At 48.5% G+C, this 20664-nt stretch overlaps 1 protein-coding gene across 1 annotated transcript in view; it reads right to left on the reverse strand.

Annotated features, from left to right (window-relative positions):
* Positions 1 to 7862, reverse strand: part of SPPL3 (signal peptide peptidase like 3) — a 71508-nt gene extending 63646 nt beyond the window's left edge. The window contains exon 1 of the mRNA XM_037052273.1: positions 7321 to 7862. Within this exon, the coding sequence (XP_036908168.1) occupies positions 7321 to 7343 (23 nt within the window). The 5' untranslated portion in view covers positions 7344 to 7862. The remainder of the gene's footprint in view (positions 1 to 7320) is intronic.
* Positions 7863 to 20664: the final 12802 nt, after the last annotated feature.

The following is a 20664-nucleotide window of genomic DNA, read 5'->3' on the forward strand; positions in this document are numbered from 1 at the left end:
CAACTCTGGGCAAAAATTAAGACAAAGAAATCATACAAAGTTAAGCACTGGTCTTAGGTCAAAATGTCTACATAACCAGGTACTTTGCTACCCATGTCCTAGTTAGGTCAAAAGTGAGGCCCAAGCCTGAGGCCCTCAGATAAAGGGAAGTGGGTGTGCCTGGCAGACCTGGTATGGAGTAAGAAAACAGATAAGAAACTGCTAACAGCCCTTCCTTAGGCCTCCTAAGGTGGAAAAATTTCCTGTGCATCCCAAAGAAAACCAGGAGATTAAGATTATGCACACCACTGCTCTTTCCTCATTTGGGTAACTTTTGAGGGAAATTACCTCAAAACATCAAAAGAAGAGTATCTTATGAAAATAGTTAGTCTTTATTAAACCCACGATATTTTGTTTTACGGAATGCAGCAATGGACAAAGAAAGGTATGCCTATAAGAGACAACTTTATTACATTTCACAGACAACACTGTGACTCAATGACAATTTGCAAAAGTATTTCTATTTCTTCTTAAACGGCATCAATTGAACATGTTACTAGAACTCTCACTAGATTAGACATGTCAAAGTCTAAGTGCTGGTTGAACTGTGAAACACGAAAAATCACTGCTTTAGTGAGGAACTCTGGCTAGAACCCACAGCTTTAACGATGCAGAGAACAAACAGCTTGCTTTCATCCAGTACTTCGGCAATTACAGAGCACTCTCCACCCAGCATCCACTGACTCCTCACAACCACCCTGCGGAGTAGGACAGGCATAACCATTGTACAAAACACAACACTGGGACTAAGACAAGACGAGGTCGCGATCAGAGATGACAGTCACCCCCAAACTAAAGATACCCTGATTCCAAGAAACCAGAACAGAATCATTCTCATATCTCAATAGTTCAAATAAAAACTTAATGAGCAGCAGTGACAAGGTTAAACACCTGTATGCCACAGAATTCAGAAGTGTATAAATAACTAGAGCACGCCTTTACTTTAGTGCACTTTTTTTTTTTTAAGATTTCATTTGTTTATTTCTAGAGAAGGGGCAGGGAGGGAGAAAGAGAGGGAGAGAAACATCAATGTGTGGTTGCCTCTCACATGTCCCCAACTGGGGACTTACCTGGCCAGCAATCCAGGCTCGTGCCTTGACTGGGGATCAAACCAGAGACCCTTTGGTTCACAGGCCAGCACTCAACCCACTGAGCCACACCAGCCAGGGTACTTTTTAAAACACCCTTTAGTGGTTCTTCACTATCAACACTAGAACTTCGAAACAGACATTATCAGATTTTCCTACCAGGTTAGGGTAAAACCCACAAACCAAGAAATGGGATTTTCTACTAGATCTCTACTAGGCTAATGCTTACTCATTAGTCTAGTATCTTAAAAACATTTTCAAACCTAACTTTTTCATAGCAACTCAATCTAGTCTTATCACAACAAATAATACATCTGTTTTGTTTTAAGCTGTGGCCTAAAACCTACTGACAAAATCTGAGAGGTAACAATTCACCACAAGGATCACAGGGACTGACTGTAGACTTTTCCTACAGAACTGAATGTGGTCACCTGGAGCCCCTCTAGACACCTCAGAGGTTAAAATTCCAGAAGAGGGGCACTTGGCCTCGGACCCTTAAGTGAGGATTAGAAAATATGCTACAACTACTCAAAGTTGTAAATGTTTCTTGATTTACACACACAACAAATAAAACTAGTATTTTCCTTTAATTCCTAAGAAGGGACCATAAAACTTCAGAAACTATGGTACAGAATTTTAAAACCAGATTATCCTTATGGCTGCATTGCCAGGAATATCAGTCACATGTCTCAGGTGGCAAATGCAGCTGACTGAAATAAAACAGCATTTGCTTTCCCACTCTTCTCGGAGCCTCCGCTGGTTCTTTGTGAGAGGGTGTGACGGAGCGGACGAGAGTGACATAACCAAGTGAGTTTTCAATGCTGAAGTAAAGTGCAACTACACAGCACACACCACCCACCTCCCAATTCGGTGGTACTCATCTCTAAAATAAATGATCACAGAAAAACCTATTTTGAAAGACGCATGAATGTTGGGCATTTTAATTCATGATATTACTTGACAAATGGCAGACTGGTATTGTTATAAACACTCCAACTTTTTTCCCCTAAAGGCTTTATAAGAAACACCAAGGAAAATTATTTCAATACAAATTCATGCTCTTAGCTTTGGCTAATTTTAGTTTGAATCACACATTGCCAAAACATTATCATAGCACTTTAACTATAAGCAAAACATGTTCTAAAAATAATGAGCAAATCTAAAGTCTATGATTTGCTAGACACACATTTTCCACTAGTCTTTCTCTGAAAAACTTTCATCAGAAGCAATGATCACACAATTAGATATGATTACGACACAGGGAAATAATGACATATGACAATAACCTGAAAGTAGAAGTGATTTCCATTAGTTCTAGAGGTATTATTTTTATTTTCAGGGTTAGGGCTATTTGCAAATACCTGATAGGACAGTTTCCATTATCACAATATATCACCTTCGTATAATGCAATCCTTAGACTGTAAAATAGCAGCCCAGGGGCAAGCACTCTCACTCACTTTTAATAAAAACAGAATCTTTTTAAAAAAATTTTATTCATTGATTTTACAGAGAGAGAGAGGGAGGGAGGGAAGGGGGAGAGGGGAAAGGGGGGAGAGGAGGGGGCAGAGAGGGAGAGAAAGAGAGAAAGAGAGAGAGAATATGTCAATTTGTTGTTCCACTTATTTTTTAAAATATTTTACTTATTTATTTTTTAGAGGGGAAGAGAAGGAGAAAGAGTAGGAGAGAAACATCAATGTGTGGTTGCCTCTCATGTGTCCCCTCCTGGGAACTGGCCCACAACCCAGGCATGTGCCCTGACTGGGAATCGAACCAGCGAACCTTTGCTTCACAGGCCCATGCTCAATCCACTGAGCTACACCAGCCAGGGCTATTGTTCCACTTATTTGTGCATTCACTGTTGCTTCTTGTACATGCCCTGACCAGGCATCGAACCTATGATCTTCGTATATCCGGACGACGCTTTAACAAACTGAGATACCCAGCCAGCGCTTAAAACAAAGAATCTTCTTCTTGTGTAACTTTTAGTTTGTTTACTGTCTGCCAGCCTCTCAGACACAGAGAAGATGAGACCATGAAGAGCCTTACTAAGGAGTTTGGATTTTATTCTACATGTAGCCAAAGGCCACTGAAGAGTTTTAAGCAAAGGACACATATGATCTGACCAGGGTTGTCAGAAGGCCACTGAGGAGAATGGCCATTGTATGGAGAATGGAGGGAACCCTGTGAGGAGAATAATAGGGACCTCAGGCAAAAGAGGGGAGAGTACTGCTAGGCTGTGGAAATGGAAGAGACTCAATGTCAAAGTCTTGGGGTCACAGCCTCAACTTTGAATCTCTTTTTTTTAACACCCTTGGGTAAGTTACTTCAACTCTTTGGAACTCAGTTTCCTGACACTGCAATGCTTACACAGCCCTAGAACAAAAAAAAACAAAATAAATTACGCTACTTTGGTAACAAAATTCATTTGCATGAGGTTCACATACATTAACGTCCTTTTCCTCCTAAAGAAACATTAAACCTAAAATCAGTCATTTTTAGCAAGGTTCTAGTGCAGTTTCGTACAAGTGCTGCACCGACTCCTTAAAGCGACAGGTCCGTTTCTCAGAGAAGTTACACTAAAACAACTGCTCATAAATATACATTGAACAAGGTGTTTTTCTCAAATTAGTAAGTCTACTTGGCACCTTCGATTTGTTTTCACATGCCTTCTTTCATTTCCCCAGTATTTAAGAGTAAAAAGAATACAAACAGCCCTGGCTGGTGTGGCTCAGTGGATTGAGTGCCAGCCTGTGAACCCAAAGGTCCCTGGTTCAATTCCCAGTCAGGGCACCTGCCTGGGTTGTGGGCGAGCCTGAGGCAACTGATCCACGTTTATCTCCTTTCTCCCTTCTTTCCCCGCTAAAAATAAATAAAACCTTTTTGTTTAAAAAACAAAACAAAACCACAAACCACACACAAGCAGAATCTTGTAGTTAAATCGTAATAAAGATTGTGGTGTTTGCTACCAATTATTATTTTTTGCTACCAATTATTTTAATTTCTCCTGCCAATAGCGTTTATTTAAAACTTAGTATTAAGTGATGGCATTCCTCATCCTTACAGCACTGAGACACCGGAAAATTAACTTCCCAAAAGCTCTCTTTTACAAGTATGTAGATTATAAATACCTGTAGCTTCCCTTATGCTTAATTATTCCTTCAACAGAGGATCAACCACCCTAAAAATTTCCTACGATACTCATTCACTCAGTACGTACCAAGGAGGAGCTGTGGGCAAGACAACAGGCTAGGCACTATAGGAGGACCAAGATTAATGTAACAACATCCTTATCCTCTGGGAGTTTACGAACCACTGAGGAGATTAGGTGCTCACAGGTGAAAAGGGAGGAGTGATGCAGACAGAACTACAGGTATTAAAAATAAAGAGATCAGCCCTGGCTGGTGTGGCTGGCTCAGTGGATTGAGTGCCAGTCTGCGAACCAAAGGGTCCTTGGTTCAGGGCACTTGCCTAGGTTGTGGACCAGGTCCCCAGTAAGGGGTGCATGAGAGGCAACCACACATTTGTGTTTCTCTTTCCCTCCTTTCCCCTCTCTGAAAATTAATAAATAAAACCTTTAAAAAAGAGAGAGATCATTTTTTGTTGGGGTGGTCAGAAAATGCTTTATGGCTAGTGGAATCTGAGCTGGACCCTTGGGTAACAGGACTTTGACAGAATTTGCCAGGAAGAAAGCAACCACAAGAGACCAAAAAGCAGCCCTGGCTGGTGTAGCTCAGTGGATTGAGTGTGGGCTGCGAACCAAAGGGTTGCCAGTTCAGTTCCCAGTCGGGGCACATGTCTGGGTTGCAGGCCAGGTCCCCGGTGGGGGCCGCGTAGGAGGCAACCACACATTGATGTTTCTCTAACTCTCTTCCTCCCTTTCCCTGTCTAAAAATAAATAAAGTCTTTAAAAAAGAGAGAGAGACCAAAAAGCAGCATGAATTTATGTTTAGGGGCTTTTTTAAAACTAAAAAGTTAAAACTTGTAAAAGTATACAGAATAAATTCATGAACCTACATGCACTCATCACTGAGATTCAACAATTATACAGTCATGACCAATTTTTAAAAAATATTTTACTTACTGATTTTAGAGAAAGGGAAAGGAGAGAGAGAGAAACATTGGTTTGTTGTCCCACTTATTTATGCATTCACTGGTTGATTCCTCTATGTGTCTGACCACACCACCCTCTTGCAATGATGTAAGAACTTTCATCTCAAAACACGCTAAAGCTACATGTCAGGGGCTAAGCATTTCGACTCCTAGAAGCTGTGAAGCAGATGAAGGGAGCTGAGACCGAAAGAAATATGTCAGTAGGACAATTCTTGTAAACTGTCAAATTTCACAAAATACCCTCCCCCACTGGTATGGCCATCCAACATCACACAGAGGTAGTGTGTGGCCAACGCACCTGGTAAGACTCTGTCCCTACTTCTTGGCCACAGTGCTCACCCTGTCAACAACTCAAGGCCCCTACACAGCACAGGGAAAACAGAAGGGCAGCCATCACGACTCTCAGCTGGGCCCCGATGGGTGAGTTACCACGGGACAGGAGCACCTTCATCTTGGTTTCTTACTCAGTCTGTGAAAAGCTCCAACTGCAGTCTTGTGTTCCGTATCACCTGCTGTTGAGAGGCAGCTCACTGCTGCTGAAAACTATCAAATTAGTTCACATGTTTTTTTAAAAACACATATGCAGTCACCACTATTCACAAAGATTTTAATTCTTCTTTAGCATTACTTTCTTTCAATATTGCAGTTATCTTCTTGAGATTGTACACACAACTCTTGACACATCACTTAAGTTCACTTTTAATTACTACCTTCAACCACCAATCCTCTCCCTACGCGGAGACAGGAGCTCTGGACTCACTGACCCCAGCCACCACCAGCCATTCACTCAGTTAAGACCTACTTCCAACCAGTCTTTATTTTCAGACAGGACCCATTTCTTTGCGGTTTCCCTAAGATAATTATAACACTAAAATACAGCACTTCAGTTTGTCATGTGCTTTGTAGTTACCCATTTAATCCTTACAGCCTATGAAAAGGGCAATTCCTTTATCCATACGAAAAAGAAATGGAGAACTTATTATCTTGACTAGTTATAAAGCAGGTTACAGGTGACCTCCAAGCCAAGTCCTCCAATTCCAAACACCAAGCTCTTCTCCCTCCGTGATGCTCCTCTCTAAGGGAAAGCCTACAGGTCCGTCCCAAACCACATTTGCTTCAAAGAGTAAACCACCTTTTGAACCATCTGCCATCATCCCTTTTCTTGCTTCCTCACCCTCCAATTTCCACTCTTCACGGATACCATCACCATTCTCTTAAACTCTCTTGCAAATATTCCACTTTTTGGAGGCCTTTGATCTCCCCAAACGCTCGTTGGCACTCCCTTCTCAGGACAGGGATGTTCTCACTTCATAAACTATTGTATACAGCACTCTTCTCAGTCCTTAATAAGCTATTTAATAACTTTTAAAGTGCCATGAAAATAAACCTAACTTTCAGATTCTCCATCTCCACACCTGACCAGGACGCCACGCCACTCTGAATTCTGAAGAACAGAGTACCAACCTTTAACAGATTCTGCCCATGCCCCACTATCGCTGACTTTCTTTCCATAAGTTGGTTATCCAAAGTGGCTCCCTTTCCGAAGTCTTCATCAGGGACTCTCTCCCTTCCCTCTCCATCCCGGCGCTAAGCAGCGGCCCCAGGTGAGGCGGCTCCTCCTTGCTCACAACTTCCAAGTTCGGCCTCATCACCTGTTCTTCTCACTCAACCCACCTTTGCCCGGGCCCGCTTCTCTCCACCCATTCCTCCTGCCCACGAACCACAGGCTCAAGACAGTTCCGGGGTGTTCATGGGATTCAGCCTCCCATCCGTGGGCTTCCCGCCCCTGGGGTCATGCTTCCCCGCACCTTCACCTGCTCCGCCCAAGACCAGATGACATCCGCCGCGGCCACCGCCTCCTCCTCCTTCTCCATCCCCCTTCTCGGACGCCGGGTCCCTGGTCGCGCCGCCTCCCCGGAGCACCAGCCGCCCCCTCTGGGGGGAACGAGGGGGGCGTGCACCCCAACAGGCGGCCCCCCCAAACACGCACCTGTTCCTCCGCCTCCTCCCCCCCGGCCGGCCGCCCCGGCGTCCCGACCCCCGCCCTCGCCGCACGCCTGCTTTCCGAAGTCCGGCACTCACCACGAGTAGGTCTGCTCCGCCATGGCGCTGACTCTCAAGGGCTCCGCTGCAGGCTCTGGCCCGGCCCGGCGGCAGGGGAACGAACGTGCAGCGGGCTCGCTCGGGCCGCGAGCGGAAGGCGCGGCCGCGGCCCGGCGCTCGCTCCCTTGCTCGCACGGCGGGCGGGCCGGGAAGGCGGCGGGCAGGGAGAGGCCGGCTCCGAGGCGGCCCCGCTCCTTGGGCCCCGGGGCGGGGCGGGCTCCGCTCTCGGCCTCCTTCACCGGCGGCGGCGGCGGCGACTCCGCTGCGGCTCTAAACCCAACATGGCGGCGGCGGCGGCGCTGAGAACAAGGGGGCCCCGGGGCGGGCGGACGGCAAGTGGGCCCCGCGCTCAGTGCGCGCAGGGCCGCAGGAGCGCCGTGCTCGGGCGGCGGCGGCGACGGCGGCCGGGGGACATGGCCGGCGGGCGGAGGTGACGGCAGCGGCGGCAGCAGAGGGGGGCGCTAAGCGGTGAGGCGAGGCCGCTCGGCTTACACCCGCGGAGGGAAGGAGAGGAGGGGGCGGGGGCTAGTCTCGGCCCCGCGCGTGTCACGTGCCCAAAACACGCTCACGTGACTTGAGCGCCCCGCCTCTCGCGCCCGGCCCATGCGCGGAGACGTCGGTTTTTCGGTTCGAGGCTACTGCTGTTGCTCGCACAGCTCCTGGGGGTTGGGCCTCCTTCTGGAGCCTGGTGCCACCCCCCTCTCCACGCGGAGCCATCGCCTCAGCATCCCTTCCCTTCCTCTTTCCAAGGGGCTACTGCAGCTACCAATCAGGAGCCCCGATGAGTATCCGTTGGCTGCCACTCAGCTGTCATCCGTCAATCAACGGCTTACTGGCCACGGGTCCCTAACTGTCAGTCAACTGCCAGTCCTCAAGCAGAATGCTGCATCCTTTCGTTTGTTCGTTGGTTCCGTTTATGCCAGCAAATATTCAGAGCAACCAAACTTACTGCGCCTAGGCTCTGTGTCAAGTCCTGGGGGCGAAGGGGCAAGTCAAATACTCCACTTGCTTTCATTTCATCAGTCAACAGTTATTTATTGGGTGCCAACTCATTCTGCTGTACCTCGGCCTCTGAGAGCTTATAGTCTAGAGGACCCTAGACATAAACTAGGCTGACAAAATAAATGAAGATAGTTTCAGATGGTGCTAAGTTTTATGAAGATGATAACACCAAGTAATAGGACAGAGAATGTGTCGGGCTGAGGGCTATTTTTGATCAGGTGGTCAAGGAAGGCATCTGGCTGAGTAGGTGATGTTTGAGCTGACACCTGAAGGATGAGAAGGAGCTGGCCATGCAAGAGCAAAAAGCTCAGGGAGACTGCCCATCTGGAGTACTGGAGGCAGGCACAGGAGTAAATATACTAGAGCTGGACCAGAGACCAAGAAAGGGAACCTGGGGCTTAGGGGGAGAGAGGAGGGAAAGTTGAATTGTACCCCAGGGTACTGGGGAATGCTTCTCTAGGAATGTGTGAGGCGGAGGCTTACCAGGAGAGAAGGCCTTCTAGGAAGAGAGCTCTGCATGAGGCCAGGCCTGGAGATGTGAAGGTTCAGAGTGAACTTGTATCCAGAATTGGGGGTGGATGATTTGTGCTGGTCAGTGTTGAGAGAAGAGGCAAAAAAGGTGCATTGAGGACAGACTTTGAAGCGCCTAGCCAATTACTATGTTCATGAATAGAAATGATCAGTGCAGCTCCAGGTTTTAAAAGCACTCTTGGGCAACAGATAAACTAGCCCCCTGGACCCCCAAGCTCCACATGGGGGAGCTTGAAACCAGCATACTCAACCTCTGCAGCTCGTCCAATTTCGGGCCTGGATCTAGCTCTGCTCCAGTTTCCCAGGGCCTGCCCAGGCTTACGGGGAACACCACACCCTGAATCTATCTCCAAATGGATCAGCTGGCCATTGCCCATACATCTGCCACTTGCCTGTTCCCCTAGGGGAATCCTTTAATGAGAAAGCCAAGTACACTTTTCTTTCAGAAGCAGTCTCTCCTTCCTCCTTCCCCCAGTGCCCAGTGCCAGGATGAGTCAGGTTCACCATATTTCCTGAAGCTCTACTAGCGACCACTGGGAAAGAGCCAGCTGATACGATCAAAGTCCCCAGAGGGGGTTGAGGCAGGGCCCCAAGAAATTACCGAAGTATCAGAGACCCTCCCCTGAGCATTCACAGAAAGATACCAGCCCTCAAATGTCTGCTTAGCCACAAATGGCACTGGATGTGGAGATATGGGGAAATGGGAAGGCAAGGAACCTAAATTCTTGACATTAACTTAGCTCTTAACGACTTTGCCGAGCGCTTTTACAGAATTCCAGCTGTACCCTTGAATATGACACACAGTCATTCTGAATCTCAAAGGGGCATGAATGAGTCTTCAGACCCCATGGGAAAAGCCAAAAGCTGTTGGCACCAAGTGGCTTTGGGAGGGTTGAAGCTTCTTCTCTGGAGAGCTAAGAACAAAACAGACCAGACAGGTCGCTAATGAAACAAAAAAATACACTGAGCCCCTAGGCAATTTGCTTGGGCTTCAGTTCCAGTGAGTCACCAAAGGCAAAGCCAAGTGAAAATTTGGTAGTAGGTGGATGGATGGGACAGGAGATAGTGAGGAATGCCAAGGCCTCCTCAGGAGCAAAGGAACAGCTTTTTGCACTGAGAAAAATCTGGTGGAAGAAAGAAGAGAGAAGGGCTCTGAGCGAAGGTATGGTGTCAGAAATGAGAACAAAGATTTTCTTCTCTTCATCTAAACAATAGGCTCTCCAAGTGTCTCTTGGGAAAACAAATGAATGCACACCGTATGGAAAGCCAAACAGCTCTGGCTGGTGTGGCTCTGTGGACTGAGTGCCAGTGTGCAAACCAGAACGTCTGCAGTTCGATTCCCAGTCAGGGCACATGCCCAGTCCCCAGTTGGGGGCACGCAAGAGGCAACCACACATTTATGTTTCTCTCCCTCTCTTTCTCCCTTCCGGTCTCTCTAAAAACAAATAAATAACATCTTTTTTTTAAAAAAAAAAAAAGGAGCCAATGGCATTTGGCAGAAGTGGGAGATTGTCCAGGACACAGAAATCTATGTCCATGGTCACAGGAAGACAGAGTGTGAGCCCAGAGACTGGTGGCTGGAGTATCTCAGGCTAAGGTTGCCCACAGGTAGAAAGCACCTCCAGGTCTTGGTCAGGATCTCTGCAAGCTTCTGAAGTCCCCCCGGAAGGTCAGGCTGAAACAAATCTTAAGCCTGTGGGTCGACTGGAGGCAGGCCAGCCTCGGGCACTCAGAGTGACTTTTAGTCCCTCCACCAGCAGCACTCAGCTCCAAGCTGCATCAGTCCCAAGTGTATCTATGGTACCTCTGGGCCTCAGTTGATGAGTCAGGCGTGCTTGGCAGGAGATAAAGGCATTGCCACCCCCCCACCCCTCAGCCCCACAGGTGAGAGGGCCGCAGCTTGTGCAATGTTTGTTGAAAGAGACAATGGAAGTTCCTCTAATTATCACAAAGGTAATTATAGCATCGCTTCTTCTACCAAGTGTGTCTAAGAGACTGGGGGCATCTCCCTAGGACGCATCATCTGCCTTAGGCACAGACTCGGGGGAACAGGCGTTGCCAGGTCTGGCTGGGATGCCTGAGCTCTGCTTCTGAGAGGGTCAAAGGCTCATGTCTGGCAGGTCCCCAGCTCTCCCTCCAGTCCTTTTCTCACCTCTGTCCTCCATTTCCCCATACACACAGGCACTCCGCGGTGAACTGCTTGTAGCTTCCCCAGGGGATCGTGTTCTTTTTTGCTTCCAGACCTGTGGCCCAGCCCAGGAGGCATTCCTATTACCTTCAACGGCTGCTCGTAATTTTGAAGCATGGCTTCCAGGAAGTCTCGCTTGACCAAACCTTGGCTGGTTGGGTACTCCTCCCCTGCACTCCCACGGACCCCTGAATTTCCACTTAGCACAAGGAACTGCCTGTTTACATGTCATTCTCTCCCACTGGCTGGTGAAGGCCTTGTGGAAAGGACTGTCTGTGGCGTGTTGCCAATTACATCTTCAGCGCCCAGAGCAGAACTTAGAGTCGAAGCTCAAAGACTGTGGATTGAATGCTTGAGTGAGCAAGAAGGCGAACCAGGTTTCAGAACAACTGGTTTCGCCTGATATGCCCATGATTACTTACATCCTTCATCTCACATTCAGCCTCCTCTCCCATGCCCGCTACAACTCCCTCCCCGACTTGGAAAGAAAATTGCTAAGGGCAGAGAAATCTCTGTCAGAGACATAATGGGAAGACAAGATCCGAAATCAGGTATATGGTGAGCTTATTGGGCATGAGGCCACTTCTACAGTCTTTGATCATGGGTTTTTTAATTAGAATGCATTTTAATTAGAATGTTTAGTTCATTTACATGTGATGTAGTTATGGATGTGTTTAAGATTAGTTCTACCATCTTGCTGTTTGCTTTCTACTGGTTCCATCTTTTTTGTTGCTGTTCCTCTGTTCCTCCCCTCCTGCCTTATTTCAGGTTAACTGAATACTTTTTGGTATTGCAGTTTAATTCCTCTGTTGTTTTTTTTAGATATACCCTCCTTGAATTGTATTTGTGCAGTTGCTCTAGAGATTACAACATGGATCTTTAACTTATCCCAATCGACTTAAAATTAATGTTTTACTAATTCATAAGAAATATAGGAACTTCACAACAATTAGCTCCTCTTATTCCCACTCTCACCTGTGTGCCATTGTTATCGTATAAGTTATATCCATCTGTGTTGCAATCCCCACAATACAAGGTTATAATTTTGGCCTTTAAACAGTCACATGTCTCTTAAAGAAATCAAGAGAAGAAAACACATATATAAAGTTTGTATAGCCCTGGCTGGTGCGGCTCAGTGAATTGAGCACCCGCCTGTGAACCTAAGTGTCGCTGGTTCGATTCCTAGTCAGGACACGTGCCTGGGTTGCAGACCAGGTCCCCAGTAGGGGGTGCATGAGAGGCAACCACACATTGATGTTTCTCTCCTCTTTCTCCCTCCCTTTCTCTAAAAACAAATAAAATCTTTAAAGAAAAATAAAGTTTTTATATTCACTCACATATTTACCATTTCAAATGATTTTCATTCCTTCCTAGAGATCTGAATGTCCATTTGGTGTCATTTCCCTTCAGCCAGGTGAATTTCCTTCTCATTGGAATAATACAGAACATTTCTCATAATGCAGATGTGCCGGTGACGAATGCAGTTTTTGTTTATCTGAAAATATGTCTATTTTGCCTTCATATTCGAAGCACATCCTCTCTGGATGCGGAAATGTGGTTTGAGAGGGTTTTGTTCCTTTCACTACTTTAAAACGTTGGTTTGTGAGGTGCTTGCCTCCACTGTTTGCAGTGAGAAGTCAGCTGTCATTTGGATCATAGTTCCTCTGTTTATAATGTCATTTTTCTTTCGCTGTTTTCACGATTCTTTTCTTTATCTTTTGATCTCAGCATTTTGATTATGCTGTACTAGGTGGGGTTTTCTTTTCTTTTTTTAATATTTTTATTTATTTATCTATTTATTTTTAGAGAGAGAGGAAGGGAAGAAGAAAGAGTGGGAAAGAAACATCAATGTGTGGTTGCCTCTCATGCGCCCCCTACTGGGGACCTGGCCTGCAACCCAGGCATGTGCCCTGCCTGGGAACCAACCCAGCAACCCTTTGCTTCACAGGCCCATGCTCAATCCACTGAGCTACACCAGCCAGGTCTTTTCTTTTTTCTAATCCTCACCCAAGGTCATACCTACTGGCTTCAGAGAGAGGAGACGGGACAGAGGGAGAGAGGGAGAGAAATGTCGATGTGCAAGAGAAACATTAATCGGTTGCCAATTGCCTCCTGCAAGCCTGCAACCAGGGGGCCTAACCCACAACCCAGGCATGTGCCCATGACCAGGAATCAGATCAACAACACCTCAGCTTTCGGCATGACACCTAACCCACTGAGTCACACCAGTCAAAGCCACTGAACTTTTTGAATCTGGAAATCCATCTTTGATTAAATTTCATGATCCTCAGCAAATATTTATTTGAATATTTGTATGCCGCATTCTCCCCCCTTTCTTTCACTGCCCTTGAATTACATATGATACGTAGATCTACTAATGTTGTCCCATAGGCTCCCCCCATGAGGCTCCACCGAATTTTTTTCAGTTATTATTTTTTCCCTCTGGTCTTCAGAATGAGTCATTTCTATTGATCTCTCTTCAAATCCACTGACTTTTCTCACCTCCCTTCATTCCATTAAACATATCAGGTTTATTTTCCATTTCAGTTGTAGTACTTTTTAGTTCTTTAAATTCCATTTGGCTCTTTTTTATAGTTTCAATTTCTCCTCTGAGAAATTGATTTTGTTCCTTCCTTATGACTCTACTTCCCTTTAAAGCCTTGAAAATGTTTGTAAGAGTTGCTTTAAAATCCTTGATGCTAATTCCAACGTACAAGTCGTCATCTTTGAGAATGAATTTTGAGTAGGAATCAGTTTTCTGTTCCTTCATGTCTAGCACTTGTGTGTGTGTGTGTATGTGTGTGTGTGTGCGCGTGTGTGTGCGTGCTAGACATTATCAATGATACATTGGAGGAAACTTGGATTCTAAGATGTTCCTCTCAAGATGTTAATCTTGTTCAAGCCGGCAATGAACCTGGCTGGACTCAAACCCTGAACTTTGTTTTCCCTAAAGAGAGGGAGCTGAAATTTTTGATTGGGTCTTCAACTTCCAGCTGCTGATTTCACTGGCACTTCCTGTACCTATACGTAATTCAGTAGGTAGCCGAGGCCCGGACATAGTTTGCGCACCCAGCTTGGAACTGGTCTCCTTCACAGCTAATTTCTTTCTGGGATCTCCTTAAAATCCCAGGAATGTGCTTGGAATTCTGAACTCTTGACTCTTCAAACCAGTCAGACCAGCGCTTCCCCCACCATGCCCCTGTCTCAGGCAGATTAGAGAGTGCCTTGGGCAAAAAGTCACAAAAATGCAAATTGGATTTACTGCAGTTCCGGTCTTTCAAATGCTGACTTCCCTCCCGGTTCTGCCTGCTGTTGGATGTCCTCCCAATAATGGGAGGAGAGGGTTTTTTCTGTTGGAGAGGGTTTTTGTTGTTCAGATTTTATAATTCTACTCGGAGGTAGGGTTCTTCTTATCAAGCTACTCTGCTATCCCTTTCTCTTTTTTTGTTTTGTTTTTTTTAAGATTTTATTTATTTATCTCTAGAGTAGAGGGGAAGGGAAGGAGAGAGGGAGAGAAATATCAATGTATGGTTGCCTGTCGTGCGTCCCCTGCTGGGAACTGGCCTGCAACCCAGGCATGTGCCCTGACTGGGAATCGAACCACAATCCTCTGGTTCTCAGGCCTGTGCTCAATCCACTGAGCTATACCAGCCAGGGCCTATCACTTTCTCTTGTGTCCTTTCACCCTTTCATTCCTCAGAGTGGCCCCTTAAGGTCACCATAATCAGACCCCATTTCTAAGCTGAGAAAACTGAGGCTTTGAAAAGCGAAGCCATTCGCCCAAAGTTACGCACCTAATTTGTGGCTGAGCCAGGATCTGAAACCAGCCAGGTGATATAAGCCTATCTGTGCTGTACTTAACAAGCATTCCTAAACAGCTTCAGGGTGGTTTGGGATTGCAGCCCACGGGAAACCGGTTGAGGATGGAAGGGTGTGAGAGCCCTCAGGACCCGCATTCAGCCAGAGCAGTCATTGTCAACCCACAGCCTCAGAGTCATTTGAGAAACGATGGAAAGTAGAGATCGTAGGCCCCATCTACTGGATTAGGATTTCTAGCGTTATGGACGAGGCATCCATGGTTCACACTGTTTCTGGATTATTCTAACGCCCAGGTGGGGCTGCACACCATCAGTATTCCTCTGTCACCTGAAGCTCAGGATTCTCACTCTTCCATCAGGCTTCACCGGGGTAGTGACTTCAGTGCTGAGGTTTAGACCCTGGGCTCTGGAGTCCTGCCAGCCAGCCTCTTAGCCCATCTTGGCTTTGTCACTAGTTAGCTGCGTGGCCTTGGGCAGGCAGCCCCACCTCTCTGAGCCTCCTGCTTCCTCCTCTTTTAAATGGAGACAATGAGCAAACACACCAGCCGCACAGGGCTGATGTCAGCATGTGAAGCATTTAGCACAGTGCCTGGCCCTTGAGAAATAACACCTACAGGTCTTATGGCCATACTGTCCCTCCGCATGTCTGTGGTCACGGCCTCTCTTACATTTCCAATCTAAACCTAGCTAGCTTCTAGAGTTAAACTATACCTCTGTCCTCTGAGGTGTTTCAACACACTCCGCTCCCAAAAGTTAACCACCTCTATCCTCGCCACCTGAACCGAGTCCCTCTGCCCTAGTGCGGGAAGTGCTTGAACTCGAGCTCCGAGCCCAGAAGAACTTAGGCATGACTACGATGCCCTGGGCGTCAGGCTGTGCCACTCACTTCTTGCCTGCGAGTTGGACCTTGTGGGCCACACCGTCCGTAAAGCCCTGAGCGGCAACTTTGAATGCCAGGGTGGGGTGCAAAAATCAGGAGACCAGATTCAAATTGTTACAGCCGATGGCCTGAGCTCCTGGGAGTCAGGCCTGAGTCAGAGTTCCCGAAGCAGAAGCCAGGCCTGACCGAGCGGACCCAGGGAAGGCAAGCTTCTTACAACCCATTTCTAGCCACCCAGACAGCGTGGCCCCCTGTCTGGCAGGCTTGGCTTCAGGATTCCTCCCCAGGGAAGCTTTCCTGCAGACCTAGGCCACACCCCACAGTGACTAGACAGGGCTGCAGCTCCTTGGCCAGCCAGAGCGCTCACTCAGCCTTCAGCCTCTGTCAGGTGCCTGGGTTTCGGTGAACGCCGAGGACCAGAGGGGTTCCCAGAGCCGGGACAAGTTCCGGGGAAGGAAGGGAAGAGGACCCCCTATTTATCGGGGGCCCGCTGTGTGCCAGGGGCTGCCCATTCTCCCTCTTACCTCAGCCACTGTAATGGCATCCGTTTTCCTCACCACTGAATCCCCAAAGCCTAGCACAATAACTACTCAGTAAATATTTAATCATGATAATAGTGAAATAGCTACCATTTATTGAGTGCCTATTACATGCCAGGCACTGTTCAAAGTGCTTTCTATTTTTCTTTTTTTTAAATCTTTATCTGAGGACATTTTTAAATTGCATTTAGAGAGAGAGGAAGGGAGAGAAAGAAAGAGAGAGCGAAACATCAGTGTGAGAGAGAAACATCAGTTGGTTGCCTTCTCCTACGTGTCCCAACCAGGGACTGAACTCAAAGCCTGGGTATGTGGCCTGACGGGAATCGAACCTGCCACCATTTGGTTTGTGGGAAGATGCTCCAACCAACTGAGCCACACTGGCCAGGGCCTCTTTCTGAATTCATACAATATTTGCTGTGTTTAAAAATCCGGTAACCCTGTAAGGCTGGACTCTTCATTCCTATTTTACGGAAGAGGAACCCAAAACACACAGCAGGGAAGGAGTTGGTGGAAGGGCAGACAGTGGGGCCAGGCTTCGAATCCACGGGGGTGTGGCGCCCTCCCAAGTGGAAGGGAGGGTCTGGGTTCCAGTGAATGAGACAGGGGCCCAGAGGCAGGAATCAAGTGGGCTTTAAAGGAGGTACTTCGGAGGAGACAGGAGCAGAGGCTGGTGAATGAGTGGTGGGGGCCGCTGCCAGCTGGCTGCCTCTTGAAATGAGTGTTGCAAATGCTGAGAGACAGCCCCCGGCCACTCGCCAGAGACTCGCTGACATCGCGTCCACAGGGCCACACCCCCTTCCCACAGGAAGAAGCATAATGAAGCTTAAATTTCACCGTGGCCACTGAGGGGCATGCAGGTTCAAGGGGTGTGGCTGCTGCCTCCTCATCACAAGCTCCATTCCCTGGAGCGTCTCTCTCTCCGGTCAGGTTCTCTCCTGGAGGCCTAGTGTGAGGGCAATGTGTGTGTTTGTGTGTGCGTGGGGGCGGGGGGGGGTGTGAGTCACAGGTGACACTCCTCCCCTACAGCCAGGGCCTACCTGAGCAGGTAGGAGCGAACAAAGCACACACCCATACACTTAGCCTCATTCCAAGGTGGGACGGCTGCGGTTGTCTGACTGAAGGGGCCCAGACGCTGACCTGCCCTCCTGCGCAAACGATTTGGTGGCCCTGATTTCTCAGGTGGGACAGGGGGCCCCAACAAGGCAAAGCCTGGGAGTGGTGCCCAAGAAACTGTGCCCTCTGCCCCTATGACTCAAATGACCAAGCCTGCCCTGGTCACTGCACTCAGCTCAGCCACTCAGCCGCATTACCCTGTTTTCTTGATAACACACAGCTCTATCAGTTTACCCTGACTTGTCCAATCCCTGGCATGTTATCTTCCCCACTGCCCCGAAGCCCTTGCCTGTGGCCGCTCTCTGTGTACCTGGGACACAGCGGGACCCAGAGCAGGCACTGAATAGGTGCAGGTGAGCCTCGAGTGTAAATAGGCCACAGGTGCGGCCACGCCTACAGTCTTGGTGTTCCGAGACCCTCCAGGTGGGCAAGCAGGACGTCCTGTCTTGGACGTGGGTACTCCTCCCCAAGTTGCTGGTGGTGTTCCAGGTTCTGACAGGGGCTGTGGCTCTTGCTGCTTGGTCCTGCTGCTTGCAGACCCGAGGCCCTGTGCCTGAGGTCTGAGCAGCTAGGCCACTTGCCCTCGGCCAGCCTCCTTCCAGGGCGTGCCTGCCTGACTAGGCTTTCACTGACCCTTCCATGTGGCCAGCCCCCTGCAGTGTTTCCTGCTGAGCTCCTTCAGAGAGGGAGATCCCTTGGCAGAGCTGGGGGAGCCCCACGTGAACCCCTTCTTGTCTTCACACCATGGCCTTCTCCACCCCGGAGCAAACAAGGCCCACGTAGGGATGAAGGGCAAACGCAGCCTCAGATGGTTCCTGAGACACGGTCCTCCCCAACCCCCAGGCCCAGCCCTCAGTCAGGCCCCCTCTGCCAGGTGTCTTTCTGCTGCGACTTTCTGGGAGGCCCCTTTCCCCACTTAATGTGGCTTCCGCTGCCCCTGCGGAGCCTGTTGGGCTGGTTTGAACCTGTCTGAATTCCAAGTCCCAACATGTAGACAGGGTGTCAGGTCTTTTCTGAGAAGTCCATGGGTCCCATGCAAATCGGGGGGTGTGGTTGGCCACATTTCAGGGGGTGTCATGCCCACCTCCCCATACCTGATGCTCCATAGGTATTCAGGGACTCGTCTATTTCTAGCCCACAGGTCCCTTTGCGGGGGCGGGGCACCATGGCCTGATTGCTTAGCCCTGGCTCAGCCAGAACATCCTACCCCAGGAACCCTGCTCATCAATCAAGAAGCCGGGAAAGGAGAACGTACATTTTCCAAGCACCCACTATGAGCCAAGCGCCTGCCGGGCCCTTCCAAATTTAAGATCTCCCAGTCACCTGAATCTTTAACAAACTTTTAGTGAACACCCACTCTGGGTCACACTTCATTGATGTTATGTTTTTGACAACATTCTCCTGAACTATTTCCATTTCAGAGTTCAGGAGACTCAGGGTCTGAGAGGGTGAGGGACTTTCCCAGGGTTACATGGCTAGGAAATGCCCCCCAATTCTGGGACCACCTCACCCTGCCACATTCTGTCCCCTGTTGTGGCCTTAAAAGACACACGCTCCAGGAAAACAGACATGAACTACAACATGCTACTCACCTAAACCAGGGGTGCAAACTCCAGCACGTCCTGGACCCAAGGAGGGCATTTCCATGGGGGAAGCCGCCCATGTGTATTACAAGAGGGATGAGTGGAGACTGTGGGTAACTGGAGCATCTGTGACGGGGCCTGGCAGCCAGCAGGTCCTTAATATTTTTGGAATGAATATGTTATATGGTACCTATCCAATGCTACATGTAAAAACGACTTGTAAATGAGAAAAGAAACCATACCTAACAATCACCGGAGGTTACTGTGTGCCAAGTCCTAAGCTGACCATTTTATGTGATCTCTATGAATCCTCGCAAATCCTCATTAGGCAGATGAGGAAACTGAGGCTCAGAGAACAGGTCATGTGCCCAGGGTCATAGCTAGAACAAGGCAGAAGCAGAATTGGAACACAGCAGAGACACGAGGCTGGAAGTAACCCTGGATGTGAACTGGGGACAAAGTTGGACTCCAGAAGCGGTGGCGCCGAGGCGCGGTCACAGAGGGGAGAACGCTGTGCTCCTGCAGGGCTGTGTTGTTTAAGAGCTGGGGTGGGCTGGGCGGGGTCCGGGTTTTACCTGAGAACGCTGAAGCCACGCGGAGAAGGCTACAGGTCCCAGCATGTAGACATGTCATGTTGCACTCAGGTTACAACGTACTGGAAAATGCTGAGGTGGCAGCTGAGAGCCCAATAGACTCACCTCCCCCAGTCTAACCAGAGGCCCAGGGTGGGGGGCACGCTTCGTGCAGAAGGACGCCAATAAGCCATTGAGTGCAGGCTTCTAAACCTGAGACCCTCCAAAGCCCAGCACTGTGCCGTCCCCCCATTCTCTGAGAAGCATAGACTTTGGAGCAGGCAGCTCCTTGACGTGGGTTCCACCCTTGCTACTGACTCTGCTTGTCCCCCCAAAATATGTTTCAGGGCAGCAGGGACCCATAGAGGGCTATTCCCTGTCCCTCTCTGTCCTCCTAAGTAACCCATCTTCAAAATATATCCCAAATGTAGCCGTTTTCCTTCACCAGGTCCAAGTCACCCTTTTCCTCCTCCTCCTCCTCGTAGCAGCTTGAATTGCAACTCACATTAGCTAAGGTTCTCCAGGGAAACAGAACCAATAGGTTATAGATATGGATGCAAGGAGATTTATTATTCCAGGAATTGATTCACGTGGTTATGGAGGCTGAGAAGTCTCACGATCTGCCATCCGCAAGCTGGAGGGCCGGGCCGGGCGAGCCAGTGGCATCGTTCCGTCTGAGTCTGAAGAACTGAGAACCAGGGGTGCTGATGGTGTAAGTTCCACTCTGGGTTTAAAAGCCTGCGAACCCGGTGCACCGCTGCCCAAGGGCGGGAGAAGATAGATGGCCCAGCTCAAGCACGAAAAGCAAACACACACTCCCTCTGCCCTTTTGTTCCGTTCAGACCCTCAACAGATAGTCTGACCCTGAGCAGGGACATCTGCTTTGTGCAGCCCACCAATTCAAGTACAGGTCTCTTCCAGAACCTCGCCCCACCACAGATACACCCAGAAGCAATCTTTTACCGGCTATCTGGGCACAGTCGAGTTGAAACATGAAATTAAATGTCCCAACCTACCAAAAAAAAAATAATTCACTCTTTTAAAGTGCACGGAATTCAGTGGTTTTTAGTATAGACGCCAACCTGTGAAACCAACGC

This window comes from Sturnira hondurensis, unplaced genomic scaffold, assembly GCF_014824575.4.
Source record: "Sturnira hondurensis isolate 20B ecotype Veracruz unplaced genomic scaffold, ASM1482457v3 Scaffold0007406, whole genome shotgun sequence".
Taxonomy (NCBI): Eukaryota; Metazoa; Chordata; class Mammalia; order Chiroptera; family Phyllostomidae; genus Sturnira; species Sturnira hondurensis.